The following is a 25,329-nucleotide window of genomic DNA, read 5'->3' on the forward strand; positions in this document are numbered from 1 at the left end:
ACAATCTAAATGTATTTAAGTTAAAGAATTAGCAACATATACAACATATTATAACATGTAATATTATGTTTATGAAAACACTGTATTAACCTATAGAATGCATTTTATCGTGCGTGAATAGCAAGAATATTTATACATGGCAGGAATGTTGGTGTGCAAATACAATTTGGTGAGCTCACCTCATTTTAAATATTGTTGAAGACATAATGCTATGGACTAAATTTTCAGCAAATACTCTGAGAAAGGTTGTCAGGGCATGTAATTGATGCCTTGTACATTCACTAAAGGTATGTGTAATTGTATACAATTCAAACATATGGGTTTAGACAAATATTTTGTCCCACCCCCCCCCCCAACACTTAGGGGCACATTCATTAAAGTACGACAGATCCGATTACAAATAATTTGCATTTTTCTAAAGTCTCCAACTTTTGCGTATTTTCTACAATATTTTTGTTAATTTGTGCAACTTTTTTGTACTTTGCGACAATTTGCACGTCGAAATCGTATTTGTTGCTACGAGTTATTCATTCAAGCTTCGGTATGGTGACTTTCCTTGGGCCAGGTTGGAGCTGCAGAGTGCCATTGAGCCCTATGGGAGACTTTCCTTGGGCCGGGTTGGAGCTGCAGAGTGCCATTGAGCCCTATGGGAGACTTTCCTTGGGCCAGGTTGGAGCTGCAGAGTGCCATTGAGCCCTATGGAGACTTTCCTTGGGCCAGGTTGGAGCTGCAGAGTGCCATTGAGCCCTATGGGAGACTTTCCTTGGGCCAGGTTGGAGCTGCAGAGTGCCATTGAGTCCTATGGGAGACTTTCCTTGGGCCAGGTTGGAGCTGCAGAGTGCCATTGAGTCCTATGGGAGGCTTCCAAAATCATGCACAGAAGGTTCAAATTCAGGAAGAGTTTTGCGCCATTTACAATCGTTGGGATACGATAATTTTGTGGACTTCCAATCGTAAACGATTGTTTCCATTATGAAAATTTCGGAACTTTCGGATCGTAAGTACGAAATCTTCGTATTCAAACAAACAGAATTTTCGTGACACTTGCAAACATCAGAACTTATCGGATTTCGTGATTCGGATACATACTTTGATGAATGTGCCCCTTAATGTTTAACAATATTTAATATTAATTGATAAAAAAGCTACTGTGCTTATATTTACAAAAAAAAATGCTAACTATGGATTTTCTGCCTTACACTTTTTTTTTTTTTTTTGAAGCGACAAATACTGTATATTCATTTATTCTAAAATCTGTCACTAAAGCTGCAACTCTTGGACATGAATGCCTCAAGGCTTGTGCCTATACCAATGATAGAATCCTGCATCCTGCAATCCATTAGTATCAGCTAATTATCTGCGACCTGATTCAGGCAATTCTCTACCTTCGTATTCTGACATTAGCCTTGCGGCAATAGCACACAAGGTGGTTTCAAGTTTTTTTCCTATGTAAATATTCAGCCACAAAATTGCCCTCTATGTCTCTTGAAATCTACAAATTCTAGTAGGGGTCAGATCTATGCCAGTATGCATTTGCGGGTGAGAGTCGACTAACATGTATATATTCTGGAGCTTTTAGGTATTTATTATGGGGGGTGGTGAAAGAACATTTGGGGCATTTCAACACTGAATTTATAGGGAGGAAGAAACATGGATATTGCCCTGTGTGCCTTTAGGTAACCAGATAAATACTGCTATGTTTTAAATTCTTTTTTTCAAAATGTATCTAATTAACATAACATTGTACATATATGTATGTTGTTCTGATGATGGTGTCACTTTTATATATTGATTCAGGGAGAGATCATGACAAAATATTGATATTACTACTTTAAATAAGAATACTCTGTGCCATGGTTCCTCAGAATTGGTGCCTAATGTGGCTTGAAAATCATTAGTTGATACAAGTTCAATGCTTTATTCATCAGCCTTCAGCAGAAAAATAAACAACTCTCTGTCAGTCCCTAATTAAATTGTCTGGAATTGCACGGCCACATGGAGCACAGCTCTAAACCAATGCCCAATAGGCACATTAGGGTTTCAATAAAAGTAATTATAATGAGTTGAGTTTGATTGTACGTCAGAGGTTAAACTTCTTTTATATATCTAGTTCTCATCCCTTGTGTAAAGCTAAGCTTACAGTTTTTGGCTTCTTGTTGGTCCTAGCGGGGATCCTGTTTTTGCATTCTAATTATTTTAACTTAGCACACTGGAATAGCAGCCAAAGGAGTTGTGGCTACAGAACATGAGAAGAAGAATTTCTTCCAAGTTCTCTTGGTTCCCAATCATATTTTTCCACCAAGTGTAGCTAAATAACATTTGACTGTAAATCAGTTCAAAGTAAGTCAGTTCTGAAAGGGACGGGCTTGCATTCTGCACTTTGTAATAGTGTTAGCAAATTCACTAAAGCAAGAACAATTCATTTATATGTTTCATAAAAAAATGCAAATCTGACAAATGACTCTAGTAGACAATATTGCTCCAGACAGCCATTCTGCTTGTACTTGGTTACTGCTAGGAGTACAACTGTCTTCCTTCACAAAGACTCAGTATGTCTAATGTGTTTATATTCAAATGAATGTACAGGCTTTCTTTATATATGGCGGGTTGTCCATAAACAATATTTCTCCAAAACATTTAACTAATTTCCCTATAAAGATTGAAAATGGCTTTTGTAGTGAGTCTGCAGCCTTATGATCAGCCACAGAACTCCTTGGTGACTTCTCATAGCCTTATAAATTACAGTAGTGGTTACATTATCTTATGTTTAGGTTTAGAAGAAAAAGTATTTCATTATTTGTTTGTTTTTTTTTATTCTAGATCAGTAATAACATTGACATTTACAAATACTGCCACTAACTTTTAACTTATCTTTAATATCGCTGCTTTTGACTTCTCACATTACACCAAACTCTGTTAAAGGGGACCTGTCAGCCAGACATAAAAAGCTATATAATAAAAGTGTTTTTATTTAAGAAACAACAGAAAAAAAAATTTGAAATTATTTCTTAGGGTGACAGGGCCCTTTAACTTGTTTTACTAGCTTTATGTTAACTTTATAATGATAACTCTTTTTTCATTTTATGTTTTAGATATACAGTATAAGGCACTGTTATCTTTTTGTGCTCTTGAACTGGAAACCAAAGAATCCAGCAGAATATCTTTGCTGTCCATCACACTACAAGTACCTTTGCCCTTCGACAGAGCACTTCGGTATTTGTTCTGTTGGAAGGTGGCAAAATACTAATTACTTCCCATTCATTTGAAATTGCGAGTTTAGGGGAATTGTCTCAGAAAAACTTCCCTGATTCAAATGTGCACAAAACTATTAATTGCCCTGGTGTCATTGCCTTAAGTCTCATGGCATATTGTGTTCTACTTTTGGCACTTCTAAATTGTTGTCCTTTAAGCTGATATATTATGCTTTATGAAATTGAGTTTTTGATTTTTGATGATTTTCTTCTCTCCCAAGTATTTACCTGTATATCAAATTCCGGCAGACATCTTGCAGGGCAGGATTCATTGGCATGTCAAGTACAGGTGTGTAATTCAAAGTGAAAGCCAGTAATCAGCTCTTCTGCTCCCACTCTGGAAGAACTATATGCTTTTTTTAAAAAAAAGAAATGTATATATTTTATCAGGACAGATTAGCCAAGTGCAAAGATGCACAAGTAGAGCATGCTTATGTGCAAGTACCTTTAATAAATGTCATTAAATGCCTGGAATGTCTGCATCTGTTATGGCCTAGCCACAGCTATTCCTGTAAGCCCTGGAGCAGCAGAGTGGGAGGTGGGACTGCATGACCCTGCACAGCATCACAGCGGGAGATAGTGTAGTTTTAAAATATAAGGGGGAGTGCCAAAAGGTGGGGCGGAGAAGGGTATATAGGAGGATAGTTAGGCCTGGCTATCCACCATTTTGAGTGGAAGCAGCAGAGAAAACGTCCCCACCCACCCTCCCTCCCTCCCTCCCTTAGTTGGGGGTTGGTTCTTTTTTATTTAATATTATTGTTTTCTAGTTATCACACATGTGACCTTGGAGGGTTGAGGGGTACATGGGTTTAGTTAGCTAGTGGGGAAAGAGTAGGTAAAAGGGTAGAGGTACATCAGCATCCTGGTAGTTGTCACAGCTTTGGCGGGTCCTTGTCAGTCTGCCAGGGAGGAGAAGCTTGTTCTGGTATGCTAGATCAGGTTTAACCCCTAAGTTGGGCGACCATTGGTTGAAGGAATACAAATGGTGCACTATAAAGCGATGGGTGGGTACTAGCTGGTGAAGTAGAAAAGGGGACCGAATAGGTCCCGGATTTGGCGGCGGGTATCCTCCGAGTTAGGGATTGGGCGGCTGGAGGATAGCACAGCTCAGGTTGGTTGTGGAAGGGCAGACTGGCAAGGGACTTGGGGTCAGTGTTTTGGCATACTAATGTTATTTGCAGTTATGGTTATATATTAATGTATTGTTATGATTATACATGTTTACTAATTTGTATTGTGTTCAATTATTGCACTGTTTGTATTATTATTAAATAAAGCTGTGACCATTATCATTTCCAACAATGATATTGTCACGCAGTTTTTATTGGTGAGTGAGACATGAGCAAGTGTAGGGGTGATGCGTTGGTCATGTGGTTGCAAATGGGCTTTATTGACCCAGTACACTCTAGATTACAGTAAGGCACCACTCCAAAGGATGCCTAGGCCTGCAAGACTTGGGTTTAGATTTTTAGATCACATGGCATGGAGGGGCATCCTTAAATACCAAACCTAATTTAATATGATAGATTAAGAATTTTAGGATAAGAAATTTGTTAAAACTTGAAAAATAAAAAAACCCTGAACTCTAGGTAGTAAGAATAAATAAAGGATGATGATAATAAAGAGGCCTGTAAAAGATGTTTTTACATGATCTGCTTGAAAAGTAGTACACTTTTTATTCTTTTGTGCATAATATGATTTTGCTGCATCTGTTTACAGTATGAGCAGCTCTTTTTATGAGTAGCATTAAAGTTTCATCTTTTATTGTTTGTTAATATTTAAGCAACATCATGTGCATTGTGATTTAAATGTCAAAGTATAGTAAAACAATGAACTGATGATTTTAAAAGGTATGAAAGTTATAGTGTATTTTGCACAATGCATCATTTAAACTAAAAGGCTGTATCATGAATAGGAAGTGGATCATTCTTTATTATCAAATGCTTCCTATTGAAGGTACAGCCTTTTTTGCAAAATACACTATACCTAACACACTGTAAAAAGTAAAGATGTCAGTCTGTGACAGCCATATGTTTTAATATACCTTTTTCGCTTGACAGTCACTATTCTTTATTCATATTATCCTTCTGTGCATGATTTTGGAAGCCTCCCATAGGAATCAATGGCACTCTGCAGCTCCAACCTGGCCCAAGGAAAGATACCGAAGCTTTGAATGAATACGAAACTTTCGTACTCGTTGCGACAATACAATTTTGGCGCGTTTTTTTTACGCACAGTACGAAAAAGTCGCGCTAAAACACGAAAAAAAAAATCGGCGAAAATACGCAATGAACAAAAAAGTCACAGAAAACACGAACGGTCCGATCAAACAAACGATCGGACCATTTGTGGGTTGATAAATCTCCCCCCTAGTGTCTTGTAGGGAATATTGCATTGGGTTCATTGTGACTATCCTTAAACCTTTTTTTTTTTTTTTTGCTAGTTTCTGCCTATTATACATTCTCTTTCAGAACATACACAAAGGCTGCTATATTTAATAATTCATAGATCTCCAGTGGGATCAGAAAATCTTGCAACATGGCATTTTTTTCTATTCTTGATATTTTTTTAACCTACATAAAAGAAAATGATATACCCTAGAATAAATACTTAACCAACAGATAGTGTATCACGTTAAGTAGCCTAGTAAATAATTTTACCAAACTGGAATATATATCAGTAAATATTGCCCTTTTACATCTTTTCTCTTGAGCCACCAAGATTGTAAGATTGTAGAGCACTGCGTATTCTTGTAACACTTTATGAATAAAGTTTCATGCATACATAACATACTTTAGTCTATTAATTGGCTGATTTGGCCTAACATAAATGTGTATCCTTGGTTTGTTTGTGAGCACTGTGAATTCTACCATCCCAGGGGGCGGTCCTTAATAATTAAATTGGCAATTTCTATTAAGATTACTCAATGGCACAAAAAAAAGTTCATTTTTATGAAAATGGTTTATTAGGTGAAGAAGGGTTTTACATATGAGCTGTTTTATGAAATATATTTTTATAGAGACCTACATTGTTTGGGGGTATAGTTTTCATTTAATACTAAAGAAATCAAGAAAAAAGGTTTTATAGTTAGTAACTTCTGGAGGTTTTCCGTAGCATAAAGTAACACTACACATGGATAATGGTAGTTAATGGTAATTGTTTCAGTAGAGCAACAATATTGTGCAACTCCTGGTTGCCTCTAAGGCTTTGGGAGTTAAGAAATGAGCACTCTCAACTGTCACGAGAAACATGTGGTGTCCATTGAACTTGAGACAAAAAGACTAAACAGTATTTAGGCTGTGTGCTTCTTCCTCGCTGAATGCTTTTGGGCCAGATGTGTTACATATTTACACCACTTCATAGCCAATCACAGAGACTGAGAAAAAAATGCAAACATGCAGTATAAAACAAAGCAGTCTGTTTCTATGTGAACTTGTATAGGAATCCGGTTTTAGCCTTTATTAATTCAGGACCAACATATTCAACTGTTAACCGTGTAGTTTATAAGGCAGACTCATGTTAGTGTCATCACTTCATTGTCTTTTCACATGTCAGTGCAAACAAGCAGACACTTTGGTGCTCCAGGGGACCATAGAATAGCTGCACAGATAAACAGGATGAACAATAAAAGCCACTGCTGTAACTGTGCAGCTGATCAACAACCCCCAGAGCATAAGATGTCTTCTCAAGATGAATGGAAACAAATAAATCTTCCTTAGCACTATACAAATGACAACTATACTGACATTTTAAATGCAGTCACCATGCTGCCTGTGCCTTTACAAATATTCCTAAGAGTAGGAGCACAGATGATCCAACCCTTAATTCATACAGAGCCCATTTGCTAAGCGATGGAATGAAGCTTGATTACAGTGCAAACTTTCATACATTCAGAGTTCTTCTTGGTGCTAAAGAAATCCCTTGTACTGGTAAAGTATTCCATAATGTGATATCTGCCCTAACTTTGGTTGAACCCCCTAATTCTGTGAACCACAACTACTGAATAAAACATTGGCATGGACATATAACATGTAGATCAGGGGTACCCATTGTTTGTTACTCTGTGATCTATTCTTGCCACCTGGCCTCCATCATGAGCTCTACTTAAAAATAGTGCAGCATCTATCATTTAGAAAAAGTATCACTCTTGATGTTAAATACCTAAATACGCATTGGATATATAAATGCCATGGCAAATTCACATGTAATGCCCATATTATACAAGTGCCAAAACAGCAGTATGGCTGCAGTCAAAAGCTCTGGTGGTCTACCAAAAACTTTAAAGTGATCTACTGGTAGACCGTGATCTATCTCTTGGGCCCCCCTGGTGTAGATAAATCTGAGCCACCGCCTATTTTTTCAGCAAATTTGTATTCATACAATTATTGAGAAAGCAGGGGACTCATATATAGAGTAAACAAAAGTAGTTTTATTTTCTATTACACAAGTACATGTAATCTAATGTATTTTGATCCCATAGTCATATGGCAGCCTTTATCAGGGAAACTTGGGGCCTGTGTGTGTTGTTGCTGTGCCCTAAAAAGACCCCCTGATTCTGTAGTATGAAAAGTTTTAATCTTTTATCTCACTTGTCCTTACACAGTGCATCTTCATAGAAGCACAAACCATTTCTTTTATGACTTTATAATGCTACCCCTCAACAAAAACAAAGTAGTGTATACACACACACATACATACATATATCCACACAGACACGTGTATATTATCCAACTCCAGGGTGCACATTCAAAGGTAATTGTAAATACCTTCGTGGAAGACCAGCATCCTTGATAAAGGCCTTAATGTGACCTACTTTTGTTTCTCTTGTCAATAAAATTATTTCTCTGTACCTTTTAACAGTGCAAAAGGGACTTTGTTGTGATTTTAATTACATTTTAAAAATTAAGTTTTACTAAATATAAGGCAATATTCATTCAATAAATGAGCGTGTCGGTTCTTTCCGAAAGTTTAGCCTAACTCCATTTCATGAAGCGATATCTGACAGATTGAGTTGCAGGGGCACAAGATTGCAGTCTTGTTAATAAGCAGTTGAATTTTAAAATGATGTCTCAGAATGGACTATTTTCAGAAATGGAGTCATGATTGTGGCTTTTTCTTTTCAGTGCTTGATTTTTGACAATTTTCTTGCAGCTCAAGTACTTACCTGTATATCAAACTCTAGCAGACAGGGCAGGGCAGGATTTGTTGGCATGTCAAGTACAGATGTGTAATTCAAAGTGAAAGCCAGTAATTAACTCCTGTGCTTCCACTCTGGAAGAACTGTATGCTTTATAAGGAATGAAATATTTTTGTATGAGATTGAATTTAATATTTACCATATCTATAAATAGAATACTACTCACCTAATTCAAAAATTAAATTATCCTAATATAGCAAAATATAAACTTATTTAATAGTATAAGACATAAAAAAGACATGTACTTATGACCTGATTCTGTATGGCAATTTGTGATGTACCAAAGGTGTTTAAAAAAAATTAAATTTCCAAGGTTGCATCCCTGAGGAAATGAAATCTCTTTTTTATGCACATAGCACATTTTAAGACAGTTTGACTGCCTTTTTGTTGCAAAATAATGACTTCTCCGGTAATATATGTAATTACAGACAGTGTACAGTGTTGCAATCTATGTTCTTTCTGCCATAATATCAAACAGGCCCAGGGTACATTGGTTTGTGTTTTACAGAGTTAAATATTGCAGTTTACTATATTAGCAGAATTAATATTGAGTTGGAACCTGCACCTTTAGAAATAAAAATGCTGCTGGTATTGATTGGTTTATTATTTTTAGACTTTTGTCTTGCAAGGCATATATTTTCATTGAAAACATATGTAAGTGGATATCCAAAATCCAATAAAACCAATCTGTATTCCCTGCAGTTATCATGAATACATGAGCTATTTATGGTTAAAGTACCAGATGAGCTCTGGAGAACATAGGGGCAACACAATCCTTCTTTTTTTAATGGATGCTTAATAAAGCACTTGTTTTGTTACCGGCAGCTAAAAAATAACTGATGTCAGACAATTTCTTACTCATCAACTTGTTTCTTTAACTTTTAGCTGCTGCTTACTACCAGATAAAAACTTACAATACAACTTTTCAACAGAACAGGAAACTATACTGACCCTAATAATAACTGTAAGCAAATAAAATAAATAATAAAAAAAACATATATTGAAATATTATGCTTTGTGTTAAGATATAGAAAAGGCTTATTGTCCAAATAAATGCTTTTTGGCAAACAGGCGTAATTAAGTGTATTTAGTGAGCTGCAGAATTATTTCTAGCATGGTGGCACATGCTGTTTTCTGCTTAATGGCTCATACTCATGAACGTCTGTTCCTGCGTTCCACTACAGGGCAGTAAGTAACTCACTTTGCTTATTACATATTCAACGCACCCCTGGGGCTCAGAGTTAAGGGCACCCCTTGGCACCTGTGAGAAATCCACTTTTTTGACCCCATCAATAGAGGGAGGGCTACTGCTGTGCTCCTGGTCTTTCATCCGCTCAATGCCAACTGCCAGGTAACTTCTGGGACCTCCCTCAGGCCACTAACCCAGGGATCCTCCCAGCTAATCACTACCCAGGGTGGGAGGGCAAGCCTACCTAGCATAGTCACACCCTGCTTTACTCCCTTTCACTACTGGGCTCCAGGATATGCAATGGTAGTCCTGAATTTGAATGAAGTAATGCAATAGATGTTTTAATACACCGTAAGGAGGAAGGAAAGGTGCAATACTGACATTTTTATGTTATTATTTGATTCGTACAGGTACAGGATCGATTATTCAGAATACTTGGGACTTTTCTAGATAAGGAATCTTTCTGTAATGTGAAGCATTATACCTTAAGTCTGCTAAAAATCAAATTAACATTAAATAAAGCAGACAGAATTGTTTTACCTCCAATACTGATTCATGCAGCTTAGTTAGGATCAAGTACAAGGTACTGTTTTATTATTACAGAGAAAAGGAAAATCATTAAAAAAAAAAAAAATTTCTTAATGGGCTCTATGGGAGATGTCCTTGTCCTAATTCAGAGCTTTTTTTTCTGGATAAGGGTTTCTATACCTATATTGATTTTTTTTTTGTGTGTGTGTTTTTAAGATGTGTATGTTACATTTTCTGGCATTATTGGTGCACGTTTGTTAGCAATAAAATATAGCACATTTACTAAATTGCAGCATAATTTCATGCAGTTATGCAAGTGACTTTACTTATATTGTTGTGACTAATATACATTTTGCACAAAACCTGCACACCATGGTTTATTATAAGCACCAAAGTACAAAAAAAAAATAAGTCTTTCCCCCTTTTGTAAGCAGGAATTGCACCTGGGCCAAACAGCTGTAACAGTAATGAAACTTGCCAGAATAGGTACAAAGCAATTAAGCACACTCCTAATTAGGGAAAACTATGTTCATCATACATATGACCTTAGTAAAATAAATCATTTTACACTAAAAACACCTGTTCTCTGTGTTTTAAGTTATAGTATTACCAGTGGCATTCATGCTCTACATTTGCCCTGTGACATGACAAACATCTCTAATTAGCCCCTGACTGAGATGGGAATCTTTGTTCAATGTGTGTAGACCTTGGTGTTTCTATATTCTGTCACTCACTCAATGGGGAATTACTAACAAAGTGAACAAAAGTGCTCCTTTATTTCATAACAGTAACCATGCTGGGTTTATATATATATTGAAGTATATTTACTTAATTAAAAAAAATGTCTTCTATTTCAGTTTTAGAGAATATATTTTAAAGAATTCTCCATCTGCTAATTTTGTTTGAATTTAGAGTTGGACTTCCTGTAGCTAAATATTTATTGGAACTTTAATGTTTATCTCATATTCCACTGATATTTTCCATGATGTCATGTTCTTTGGCATTTCCCAGCACAGTCTGTTTCTGTTAAGATGTGTTGTTGCCAAGCCAAGTAATAACCATCAATGGGCAGCCAATGTGGTAGAGGAAGTTCTCACTTTGGAATGTGTTAGTGTTACTAAGTGGGAAATAACCCTATGGAGCTTTCTGTTTTTCAAGCTAACATTTGGCACCTAAAACACAGGGAGGTATAAACGACTTTCTCTGGGTCACAAAGAGCTGACTCAGGCACTGATGAATATCATGTCTTTAGGCCAGTATCTTTTAGTCTTTAACAAGTGTTTGCCATCCTTTCATTGATAAACATTCTACCTTTTAGTAGCATTACTGTTCTTTTTGGGGCAGATTCATGTTACAGTGTAAATAACAGCAACAAAATTCACCACACATCACCAGGCTTTATCACCACATAAAAAAGGTGTCAAATTGGCATAATTTTTTACGTGTATTTCTTCTGCTGGAACTTGTGTAAAATAACGGCTGAAAATCTGACGTTCGGACAGCAAACTTCCCCATTTATTTTACACAGATTTTACACCGTTTGTGTGAGTTTCATTTTACTCAGCATAGTAAATAGGCCCCTCTGTGTCTCAACTTGTATGTGAGAATGTGGAGAATAACATGGGCTGTGTTCACTCAGACTGAGAGGGCCAGTGCTGGAATTAAAGGGCATTCCAACCCAAAAATAAAATGTTGCCTAAAAGAAAACATCATCAAGCAGCTATGCAATATAAATTCATTTAAATGTTGTAATGGTTTTTAAGTTATATGTATATGTACTTTTATGTACTTTAAAAGCAGTGTTGTCTGTCCTTTTCTATTCTCAGCCCCGGTGGCTCAGAATTTGAAACGATTTAACACAAACCAGCAGATTGGCAGACCTATTTTGCTGGAGGAGACTGACTTTGGCAACATCGTGTAAAGGATCATAACCAGTAGTTAAGCAAATGCTGCTTTCAATAGCAATTACATTTACAAATAACTTTCAAAGCACTAAAATGTTTAATAAATTCATATTGGAAAGTTGCTTAGAATTATGTTTTCTTTTATTTGGCAACACATTTTTGGGGGTTCACATGTCTTTTAATTATTTGTAACCTTTGAAAAAAGGGAGGAGATGCGAGTGAGCTCTTTTTCTTGGAAGTAGGAAGTGGGTCGTTCATATAGTTTAGGGAGAGAGTTAAACACTTATATTTTCTTGTCTGGTTGGGTTCACCCATAATTATTGAGGTACTATACAGAAAGCAGGTTTTTTAGATACTCAGGAGGCCAGTGAACAAGTCTGGCCTGGTTACAGAGAAATACACTTTAATGTGGTTGCTGCTAATGTTAATTTTAAATTAAAGTTATTTTTGTAAGAAAAAAACCCTGCTGTGAACAAAACACAACTGCATGCCTGCTTGAATTTACCCAGGGTTAGGCTTCCTTTTGAAAAATATTTGAGTAAAAGCTGATATAGTCTAGTCTACCCTATAACCTTCATGTATGTACAAGATATCTCTGGTACTGGTGTGTTTCAGCCTGAAAATGCTTAGCGCATTAGTGCTTAGAGCATTTTTTGAGCTTAAAATTTGTACTGTCATGCATTTCCTATTCAGATGAACGGCAGGTGTCACTGGGTGATATATGCACTCCTTAGATGGCTGAAATATTCCAGTGAATAAAATGGTGTGTGTAACCTGGCCCTAGAGGAGCTCAACCGTACTTCTGTCAGATCCCTATTTCAGTACCTTTTATACTTTTGCTGCATGTACTTGCTTATACTGGACTGGTAAGTATGTCTGAATAGATCAAGAAAAAACATACTTTCTATTCATTTGTCAAAGTAAGAAAAACCTATTTGTACACATTTGTCATAGTTAAAATGATTATAGAGGCTGAACAACATTTCTAGAATTCTTGTCTTGCATTTAGATTATTGTTGGACGAATAAAAGGTTTTGCTTTTGTTGAGCTATTGAAGAATCATAATTACTCACATGATTTTCTTCATGCAAACATTTTGTATTTAGACAAAACATTTCCAGAAACATCTCAGACCTCAGATGTTCATTATATGTGGACTTCTTGCTGATGCTGTGGGAATTGTTTAAGCCTGTGCGTTGAACTTCTTCAGTATGTTAGGCTGACAATTACATATACAACATTAATTTGGTATCATCCGCGCAATGAGACAATACTTACAGTGCCCAGCTCCAGGTCATTAATAAACTAGTTAAAAAGCAAAGGGCCCTGCAGTACCCGACTGACAGACAACACTGGTTCAATTAGGAATGGTTACATTTACCTCCACTCTTTGTAGTCAATTTTTCATCTGGTTCTCTATTCAAGTACAAATAGTGTGTTTCAGGCCAATATTCCATTATTTAAAAAGTAACCTGTGTGTGCAAATGCTTTAGCAAAACCTAAGTAGATCACCAATGGCAGATTTCCTATTAGGGAGCCCAGAGGCTGCCCCAATTCTCCCCTGCCCCCCACTCAGGATCACGCAGATACGCATTCACTTACTTCACATACGGATCATTGGGGACAGGACACACTGAAGTTTTCTGCACATCCTGTCCCCAGTGCTCCCTATGTAAGCAAAGTTTAGGTGCCGCCCTATGCCCGGGCTTTTGTGGCCTCACCTGTAAATCACATCCACTGCCATCCCAGTCCGATAATATAACTGGCCTTTAAACACTCCACATGTTTAAAGGCCAGTTATATTATAATTATCATACTACACAAACAACTCTCCATTGAACAGGAATGGGGATCATAAAAATCTCCTTTAAACTTATATAAAGTTACAGTATATAAAGTTCAATGACTTGTCGGTCGACCCTTTGTAAATGCATATTCTGCAGATTTTGTAGATATAGATATGTGTTTGTGTGTATGTATAATATAATAAACTGAAATTTGTTCTCAAAATACAATTATTATATTACAAATGATTTCCTAGTTTTACGTAAGCATGAAGAATGATCTGGCCAGTTCCTTAAAATAAACAAAGGGAAAATTGTGCTTACCTCTTCATTAGTAACCATTAGGCGGCAGTGCAATGAGGCTTTGACCACACAATTCATACAGACAACAAGGAATCCTCTGCACTCACCCATTGTCAATATATATAGGACATTAAGACATTCTGTGCATTAAGCTACCAAGCAATGCATTTCTCTTTAAGCAAAACAGGGATTGTTTGTCCATATATTGCAATATACTTTAAGCTGGCCAACTACGTCAAAGTCATCCCCAGCCCCAGTTCCCCAGAGTGTTTTACTGTTTAAGGCTAGGGCAATGTGTTTGCTAGGTACATTGGGATGTGGCTGTGCATTTAGAAACATCACTCCCCTCATATACATATATGTAATTATGGCATGTGCTCCCTAGACCCACAGCCATATTTGTCTGCAGACAGGGAAGAGGAACCAAATCAAATCAAATCAAATCAAATGAGCTTTATTGGCAGGACCAAATACATTTAGCATTGCCAAAGCAGGTATAGGGTGTAATGGGTGGGGTTAGGGGGTCAGTGTATGGGAATGGGGGGGTTTAAGGGGTGGGGATATGGGGTCAGTATATGGGGACAGGGGAAAGTCCTGTCTCTCTCAGTCTATGACAGTCAGTTACGTATTGTGCTGCCATTGTTGCTGTTGGTGCCTCTTCTCCCAGTAGGATGCAGAGTTTTCTCTCTTCTTCTATAGATGGGAAGTCTGGGATGTGATGGGAGAGTCTCTGGCAGTAGGTGTCCCTCAGCGCTGAGTATTTGGGGCAGTGTAGCAGGAAGTGGGTCTCATCCTCTACTGCCTCCTGGTCACATCGCTGGCACAGCCGGCTCTCCCTGGGCCTGTAGCTCTGTCGGTGCCGACCCAGTTCAATCTCCAGGCCGTGGGCACTCAGTCTGTACTGGCTCAGGATCTGTCTGTCTTTGGGGTTCTGTAGCCTTTCCAGGTATGGGGCCAGTTTGTATTCCCTCCCTAGTGATTGGTAGATCGTAAGCTTCTGGGAGTTTGCTATTTATTTCCTCCAATCACAGATATATTGCTCTTTTGACTGGTTTGTTGTTTGTTTTACTTGGCCTTTAGTCAGTGGGTGGGAGGCTTGGGTGGGCAGGGTGCTGATGAGTTGTTTCAGGGCACAAGGCTTTCCCTGGGTCTCATTGTGCAACATGGCTTTATGATGGTAGGTCCTGGGGTTGCTGTTGTGTAGGTGTGCCCAGTATGAGAGCGCCCTCTTCTGTATGGCAAACAGTAGGGGGAATCTGCCCAGCTCAGCCCGACATGCACTGTTTGGGGTGCTGCGGGGGACCTGGAGAAGGTGCTTGCAGAATTCCAGGTGGAATATTTCTGTTGGGCTAGAGTCCCATTTGGGTCAGTCTGGGTAGGTGATCGGACCCCACACTTCGCTGCCATAGAGAAGGATTGGGGCAATGACACTGTCAAAGATTTTAAGCCAGACTCTTACAGGGGGTTTAAGGTGGTACAAGTGCCTCCTGATGGCATAGAAGGTTCTGCACGCCTTGTCTTTTAGAGCAGCTACTGCTGGTTTAAAGCTTCCTGATTGGCTGATTTCTAGGCCAAGGTAAGTATACCTGTCAGTGTGACTTAGTGCGCGGTTGTTCAGTAGGAAAGAGGGTGTTTGGCTTTGTTTACTGTTCCTCTTCTGGAAAACCATGATTTTTGTTTTGTTTGGGTTGATGGGCAGTGCCCAGGTTGTACTGTACTTCTCCAGCACTGCCAGCTTGGCCTGTAGGCCGCTCTCTGTTGGGGACAGGAGTAGGAGATCATCGGCATACAGCAGGAACTTCACCTCAGTGTCATGTAGGCTCAGTCCTGGTGCTGGGGAGGAATCTAAGGCTGCTGCCAGCTCATTAATGTATATGTTAAAAAGGGTTGGACTCAGGCTGCAGCCCTGTCTGACCCCTCGGCTCTGCCGGAACCACTCACTCCTCTTCCCATTCACCTTGATGCTGCATTGGTTCCCAGTATATGAGCTCTTTATGACGTCATATGCCTTCCCCCCTATCCCACTCTCCAGCAGTCTCAGGAATAGGCCGGGGTGCCACACTGAATCAAAGGCCTTTTTGAAGTCCACAAAACAGGCAAATATTTTTCCTTGTTTCGTATTGTGGACATGATCTCTGATGAGGCTGTGCAGGGTGTAGATGTGGTTTGTGGTGCGGTGGTTTGGCAGGAACCCTGCTTGGCTCTGGCTGAGGACATTGTGCTGGGTTAGGAAGGTGAGGATTCGCCTGTTCAGAATACTGTTGAAAAGTTTTCCCAGGGTGCTGCCCACACAGATCCCCCTGTAATTGGCTGGGTCGTACCGGTCCCCACTTTTGTAGATGGGGGTTATGAGGCCTTGGTTCCATGCCTGGGGGAAGTGGCCCACACTCAGGGCTAGGTTGAAGAGTTTGGCTATTGCCGCATGTGTTTCTGGGGGGCCGTATTTAATCATCTCCGGCAGGATTCCATCTGTACCGGCGGCTTTTTTACATTGTAGGTCTTTTATTTTCTCTGCTATTTCTTGGGGTGTCATTGGTGCATCCAAAGGGGTCTGGAAATCCTTGATTTTCTCCTCCAGAGCATGGAGCTTTGCCTGTATATTCTTTTGTTCTGGGGTTTGCTCACATGTGGGGATTTCTTTGTACAGATCCTTGAAATAGTTCCGCCAAATGTTGCCATTTTGTATATGGAGGGGATTTTTCTTGGGTCGGGTCCCCATGCGGTTCCACACCTCCCAGAATGAGTTCTCTAGCAGGGCATCCTCTAGTTGTTGGAGATTGTTTGAGATATTATTTTGTTTTTTCTTTCTAAGGATCTGTTTGTATTGGTTCTGAATGTGGTTATGGGCTGCCTTTAGCTCTGGGTTATGTGGCTCTCTGTGGTTTTGGTTAGAGGCTTTCCTTAGAAGGTTCCTTATTGCCTTGCACTCGCTGTCAAACCATTTATTAGACTTTATATTGGTTTGTTTATTGCAGTTGGTCCTTTTCAGGTCAGATAGTTCTGCCATGGTGTGTAGTATTTTGTTGAGGTCCTTTGCTGCTTGGTTCACCCCACGTGGGGTTCTCCCATATGAGTTGCTTTGGAAGCTTTCAAGCAGTTGTTTGACCTGGGATCTGCTGGTGGCCTCCTGGTACCTCAGGACAGAGTGCTGGGACCATTTAAATGCTGGGGGCAGGTTGTAGAGGCCGGGATGGTGTTGTTGTGCGGTTGGTTTGTTGCTACATTTAACATATAAAAGTATTTGATTATGGAACCCCTGTACCATTAATATTGGAGAAAAGCTCCCATTGATTTTCAGTGATGCAACCTATCAATTCAGCACTAGTGCAATCCTTGCTCAGTTTTTGGCAATAGGAAGGACACATTGGCAGATTTGTAAGTTCTCTGTGTGTGTCACAAGTCTGCATGTAGAAGAGACATTTTACATTAGTAATGGTCATGGCTGTTTGTGGTAACCATGTATTGTCGTAACAATGTATTGCTATTAGAATTTTAATGAGAGGCACAAAAATTAATTTAATATATTTGTTAGTATTGTTTATGCCAGTATACAGTCTTACAAAGCTGTAAATATGCTGAAAGGGATCCTGAAAGAATAAAAGTTCTTATTGTCTATATGTCAATGGAGAAATGGAGACACAGGAGTTACTCAAGAAGGAAAAGAACTAATTGCAAATTTGATAAGAAACCCCCTTTAATCACTGAAAGCTAATGTAATTGATAAAGCAATAGTAGTAGCTCCTAGTTAATTACTTCTGACTGTTTTGAGCCATGTCTGATCTTTCTACAGGGGAAGCTTACATGAGATTGAACCTGGTCTCTGAAGCGGAACACTGGTATACTGAGTCACTGAAATCAAAGCCTGACCACATCCCAGCACATCTTACTTATGGCAAGTTGCTCACACTAACGGTAAGAAAGAAAAAAACATACTTGAAGTTTGATTCTAATTTTTCTTCAGTAATTATTAGGTTAAAGGGGAACGCCACCCAAATGCAACTTAAGCTTTTTGGAAAGTAAAAAGAATTTCAAGCAACTTTGCAATATACATCAATTGAAAAATATGCAGCCTTTTCATGATTTTTAATTTAATAGTATAATTTGGATCTGTTACCCAAGCCTGGCCCCCTGTTCTCCTGCTGATCTGCCTGACTGCTTTGAGACAAAAAAAAATGTCCTTAGCCTACCTTCAGGCTGCATCCTCCAAGCCCCACAATGCCCTGCACTTGTGATGTTAATAAGGAACATCACCATTAAATGTACTGTGGGTTACATAGTTTCTGCATGCTGTCTGTAAGCCTTGGAGAAGTTATAATTTGTTTCAGTGTTTTAGTCCCTCCTCCCCTGCCAGGATTTCAAATGATGCAGAAAGAGAAGAACCATTTTGCAGCTGGATTTCAGCATATAAAAATGGTATTTCATTTCAAAGGAGCAGATTAGAGTGAAATGTATATTGGGGGTTTTTATATGTGTTGTGTTGTATCTTTAACAAATTATGGTTTGGAAGCTGGAGTTTCCTTAAACATCTAAACGAAAACATTACTTATAGTTGCTCTTTATCTGATTAATGGTTCGCATTCTCTGTCTGCTGTACTGTTGTGTACTTGTTTTGTATGATTCTGAAAGGAAACATGGTTCAATGAGAACTAAGTCAGACAGACTAATGTAAAAAATCTACTAAACTGACTTTCTATTGTTTTGGATTGTTTTCTTTCCTGCTGCATGTTACAAATACAGTATTATTTCCCATACCGTATTCAGCTTTCACACGTGCATGCATGTTCCATTTTATCTGCATATTGTGGAGAGGAGATTTGATCAGTTAACACTTGCTTTTCCAAGCATGGCTTCTATTGTGCTTTATCTTCTCTATCATTTCATTTCAACATGCATTGATCTCATTATGCACAGCCTTATAGGTCCATTTGATTTGGTAAAGCTGGAAACCTATTAATCCAGAAAAAAGGGAGATCTTTTAAAAACCCACAGTTTTGTTAGATACCCTAATAAATCTCACACAACCCCCATTCTGCTGTTGTCTTTTTGTTGCCATTTTATATATTCACATTGAACAAGTGATCTGGATTCATTGGCTGCATGGCACTCTATTCCCCTGCATGCAACCCTTTCTTAATGTTAATGTTCTTCTAAATCTGTCACCTACAGTAAATCCTCAATATGGTTTGCCTCAAGCAGATCCATTTACTGTACAGTGTGTATTTCCTCCTTATTTCTTCTGTTCTTGATCAGTGTATAACTTTTTATTGTTTATGTGCATTTTATGTGACTAGTGCCTCATTTATCACTAGGATTAAAGATAAAGGGGGAAATAAGGTCTGTGAGTAGGGACTCCACTAGGTAAAGAAATAATATAATGAATTTTTTTTGTGTTCAGTCTGAAAAGTAACAAAATTTAGCCTTAGAAGCAAAATGTTACAGTTGAATATGGGATTAGTAGCACAGTAAGTAAATTTACTGGAAGGCAGCCAAAGAACTTTGTTTAAGCTGCTGTTTTAATTTATTCCTTTAATAATAAAGGTATATATATATTGTGGTCTTGCAATATTAAGCTATTTGTGCACAGTTTGCAAGACCTCACATGCCTAATGAACTACCTTGTGGAAAATTATGAATAAAAAAGGAATGTCTGGACCAGCTTATTCATCTTGCCACAGGAATAGGAGGATGCAGTAAAAAGGTATTGGTTTGTGCAACAACTAGGTAAAGATTCATTTCCTTCCTACAAAGCAAAAATGATTCCTATTAAAAATATCAATTGGAGGCCCTGGCCTTCTGTATTATTGCAGCACTGTACCAAGTGCCTTACTGATCTGTTCTAAACTGCAGTTTGCCTAATTCCCCAACCCCCTGTCTAAAGGTCTAAAGACATTGTTCAACTCTCTGAGAGGGGGATGGCCCACACTGCTGTGTTTTGTATTTTAATTAAATTGAATTTAACCTGCTTTGTAATTCTGAAATTAAGCTTTACTCAAGCAGTCTGCTTTTACACTGCAGGGCAAATCTGCCATCACTGTGAAGGGCAGTCATCATTAGAGATCAGTAAGGCTAATAGTCCATTCATTCCTTATAAAGCTCTGCTGGGAAAGATATTCAGAGTTGCAACAGCAGGGAATGAAGATTCTCTCAGCACTCTGAAAGCTCAGACAGACTCCATATTGGTTGGGCTCCTCACCAATTCCAGGTACCCATTTAATAGTATCACAGCAGTTGCAAAGTACTGGGAGTTTGATGTATGGCAATGAGCAGGTATGTTAGCCCAAAATAAAAGGCATGCAGGTAAAGATAATTTCTGCCTTTTTTTTGGTATATCAAAGGGCTTGTAACAATGTTATGGAATTGAAAAAATGGATTATCAACACCTACATATCAAGTATTTCCAGATGTTAGATTGCTTTTTCCTTGAAATTACTGATGCTTAACCTATTACAACATTAGAATCCCAGCAGTGTGGAACATCAGTTACTTTGCATGTGTTGCTGTAAGGGCAGAGAAAGTATGTATCAATGTATGTGTATTCTGTTTAATTAGACTGATTCATACACCTAATAACATGTTAATGCCAGTTTAGTTTGTGTATGTGCTTCTTTGCAACAGTTCTCAAAAATATCAATTTCATCTGAAATAAATAAAGCATATGCAGTCATCTGCTTCTTTTCTTTTTTCTGATGCCAGTGCCCGTTTGTCTGTGCAGTGAGAGCTACAAAATTGGTCTCTAGCCTACCGCACTGTGTCTTCATAGGATTACCTCAAGTGCCTAGCTCGCTGATTGTACTCTTTCCATTGCAGCAGCATGGGCAGCAATAATTACTTTAAGGCAGACAGATTCTTCCTAGAACAACTAACAGCTGTCCAACTTCCTAAATGCCCTGCAACTAAGATCTAAAATGCTGGTATTTTCTTAGGGGAAAAAATACAGTACAATTAAATGTATTAGTATATACTAATATATCTCTATATACATATATGGAATCTCGTTTTTAGAGACCTGTTATATTTGCCACAGTGTCCTCTTTTTAGATTTACATGTTTTTTATTAGCTTAAGTAAATGGTTTTTTAAATTATAAAAATATCACTTAACCTGCAAAACCCTACTTTCCTAAAATGACAGATAATAGATTCTATACCTATACATGCTTGAAATGCTGACATTCATTTTAAAAGTTTTGTTGTTTTCCTCCCACCATCTGAATCCTAATATACTTAATTGTTTCACACCTTTTCACCCATTCTGCAGCCCATTCAAGTCAAAGGGAATATTTTAGGTGGCAAAAAATTCCAGAGTAAGAAGCTGATTAAAAAAAAGGTATAAAAATGGCTTTATGTGGTGGCGTGGTGCATTTGTAGAGCATTTCTAACACAGTTTTATTAATAGGCCCCCAGGACCATGTTTCTCATGAAACACATACTAGCATTGCACTGTATATTCAGCTTATATATATTAAAAATGTATGTGATATCATTTGGCTAAAACAAAATTAAATTTACTGTGGTAAAGCTAAAAATGTATTTCCATTCTGGAAATGCTCATCCAGAAACATATCCTGTTTTGGCAGTACATTCTTGTTACTGTGCTGATCTTTGCACTGGGTGGCCTGTTAATCAATGCCTTGAACCACAAAGGGGCTTATGGCTGCAGTATTTGGCTAGTTTTAGAATATTTTAGAGAGCATTAATATATCCTAAATCCCACTGTCAGTAAATGAGTAACAGGCATCAGTGGGATTATTTCTCTTTAGAACAGTATTTTGAATTGTATGGCCTGGGAACTTATAATTGTTTATTGTAGTTTATTTATGCAAATTGTATCCATTCTCAATAACACACTAACATGACTTTAATTTATATTGCATTTAAAATATATTGAAGGAATTAGGCATAGGGGATTCTGGTTTGCTATGATATAGATATGGGGCTTTAACCCATGCGTTAACCTCAGTAGTAAAGGGATTTAAACAGTGTTGATACTCATTTCACATGCTGACCAGAAATACTGTAGAAGGCCTGGGTGCTACATATGTGGCTAGTTTTACATTTCAGATCTATTATTAAAAGAAAAAAAAAAGAAATGTTAGCCAAAAATGTTGAGACCCTTAAACAAAACTAAATTATTAGGTAAAATAATGGCAAAACATATTTAGATTCCAAATAATTTACATCCAATAGAAATTTTACTAGGGATTAAGGCCTATTTATCAAAATTCGAGAATATATATAAAAAACTAAAACTTACTAAACTCAAATGTTATTTATTAAAGAAGCTTAAATCTACAAAATTTGATTGATTAAAAACGTGAAAAAAAATCATTTTAAAAATTAGAATTATTTGCTTATAATGGAGTCTATGGAAGATGGGCTTTCCATAATTCGGAGCTTTTCTGGATAATGGGTTTTTCGGATAATGGATCCCATACCTGTACGTTTTATTTGTAAATGACACTGTTTACATAGCAAATAATTCACTCTACCATTTAAAATTTTATTCTTGAACCAACAAATGTATTTTTTTTAGTTGTAATATTGGTGTGTAGGTGCCATCTCAGTGCATCTCAGAGTATAAGCTTTCAGAAGGAGCCAGCGCTACACAATAGAACTGCTTTCAAGTAACCTATTGTTTCTCCTACTCCCATGTAACTGGAGGAGTCCCAAGCCGGACTTGGATTTTTTACTATTGAGTGCTATTCTGATACCTACTGGGAGCTGCTATCTTGCTCCCTTCCCATGGTTCTGCTGATTGGCTGCTGGGAGAGGGGTAATATCACTCCAACTTGCAGTGCAGCAGTAAAGTGTGACTGAAGTTTAGATGAATTTTTGCACCATGGTTATGCTTCTGTGACTGTACATGTATACTTAGGGGCACAATTGTTAACATTCAGATTGGGATTCTGGGATTTGAGGCCTTTTGCAGCTAAAATACCAAATTCAAGTTTATGAAATTTGAACGTTCAATATTTATTAATAGCAAAAAAAAACTCAAATATAAAAGCTTGCCACATAAAAGCTGCCAAGTTCATGTAAAAGTCAAAGGGAGTTGCATTAGCAAAAAGTAAAGCTATGTTTCAGTTCAAATTTCAAGACTTGTTGCTGCGTTCAAGATGTTGTTCAGTTTTTACACAATTTAAGTTTAAGAGAATGGCGTTTATAAATAAATACGCTTTCGAGATTGGCGAGTTTTCTTGTTTTTCCAATGTAAAATAAAAACATTTTAATATTGGTAAATAAGCCATGCCATGTCTCCCCATAATTACATACATTTTACAAAGTATTGCCTCTATTTTTTAGGATGCATGAGCCACAATTTTGCACCAAAAATAACAGTACGAAAATAATTTACATTGTTAAATGTATGCCTGTGTGTGTCCCAGGGAAGTCGCCCCCATGTGTAGGATTAAAAATGGCAAGCAAGGAAATGTTACATGTTCACCTTGCAAGCTTTACCCTCAGAATATCATAAGATATGAGAAGTAGAGGAAGTAAAATTAAAGAATATAATTTAATGGCAAGAGAATTTTGGACTTAAAAATTATATCTCTTTTTTAAATTATGGATGCCTTTGGAACCTGGCACACAGGAAAACAGATACCGATATATATAGTAGTTTGCAGCAAATAGGAATGTGCAGTCAGCCTGGGATGGGAAGCTTTTATCAGCAGTAAGCAGCAGAGAGGAGATTAAAAGAGGTGGGATTTGGCTTTTAAATTGTTATGCAGTATTACTTGAAAGTTAAAAGCTGCACAGTTGCTATGTAGATCCAATCTGCTAGCTTGTATTTATATTGCTGGGCACAGAACTCTGATGGCACCATCAGCAATTTTAAACATTTTCAGACATGGCTATTGTCAATACAAGGTGGGCATAACACACTTTACATTCACGATGTCCGCCAAAGTATTCAGCTGCTGAAGGTTGTAAGTATTAGAAAACTCTGAAAAACGGAGATAGCAAGTGATTTTTCCTATGTCGTTAGCTGAATGACACATATATTATTTCATAATATGTCATTTCATGTCCCTAGGCATAAAAATAGTTGTACAGCTCAGGTTTTGACCTTTTTAAAACCAGAGAAGGTTAGAAACTAGGCTTTTCTGTGTAGACGGCTCCTAAATGTGTCTTATTTTTCTCTATTTCCCCTAATTCCACAGTACAGTGAATAACATTGATGTATGTTGTATAATATTTGGGTCCTTAAGGAACTTTCATAAGTTATCTTTTTCCACGTAGAGCTAGACTTGTCCCATCATTCATTCTCTTCTGTCAGAATGGCTGGTTGTGCTGTTTGTAAGGAGCCAATTTTCTGTATAACAACTACCAAACTTGACAGGCACTGTGTGTTTGAACAAGAGGTTCAATAATGAAATATTTTACCATGATGACCTTAACAGAAATGTATAAGCAGAGCAGATAGTAAACAAAGTCCATGAAACAGCCACAAGTTTGGGGTGGGTGCCAGCAATCTAGTAACAGGCCAATGGTCAAAACTTGGAAGTCAGAATAAGCAGATAAGGGCAGGACAGGAACTCAGGACTCAGACGGCTACAGATGGCCATACACGGGCCGATTCTAGCTGTCATTATCGGTCTCTTAGACCGATTCTGCAGCAAATCGGCCCGTGTAGGGACACCAACGACGGGCCTGCCTGACTGATATCTGACCTAAAATCAGCCAGATATCGATTGGACAGGTTAAAAAAATTTAGTTGGCTTGGGGACCACATTGGCTTGTTAATGTGGTCCCTGATCGAACTTCTCCTATACCCGTTGTTCTAATTCGATTGTTTGACCCCAGGGGCAAACGACCGAATTAGCCTGGATTCGCCCGATAAGGCCCACCCGCCAAGCGAGCGGATCTGAAAAGTGTATGGCCACCTTTAGACAAAGCAACAGAGCTAATGATACAGCACAGGTTGTTGGAAAAGTCAGGCTTAAATAGCCCCCTAATTGGGCTATTGTCTGCAACTGGATTATAGGCTGTTACTAGGGAACACTTACCAGGTGGAAATGTCATTGATATAATCTGCAGGTCCAGACTGCCTCCTGTGGCTCAAACGGGAGGAGCAGCGACCAGTGTACACTATGTCCCTGGTTCTAAACCAGGGAGTCCTGACACTCTTCTTTTTACACCGTACGTTTGCAGAGAATTTTATACATAACTTCC

General features: G+C 38.0%; 1 protein-coding gene across 3 annotated transcripts in view; it reads left to right on the forward strand.

Moving 5' to 3' along the window:
- The window catches only part of tmtc2 (transmembrane and tetratricopeptide repeat containing 2), a 168,472-nt gene that overhangs the window by 105,538 nt on the left and 37,605 nt on the right, over positions 1-25,329 (forward strand). For 2 of the 3 annotated variants that reach the window (XM_031897532.1, NM_001102686.1), the window contains 1 exon segment: positions 17,947-18,068. In XM_031897532.1, the coding sequence (XP_031753392.1) occupies positions 17,947-18,068 (122 nt within the window). 3 annotated transcript variants of the gene reach the window in all.

Source organism: Xenopus tropicalis, chromosome 3 (assembly GCF_000004195.4).
Source record: "Xenopus tropicalis strain Nigerian chromosome 3, UCB_Xtro_10.0, whole genome shotgun sequence".
Taxonomy (NCBI): Eukaryota; Metazoa; Chordata; class Amphibia; order Anura; family Pipidae; genus Xenopus; species Xenopus tropicalis.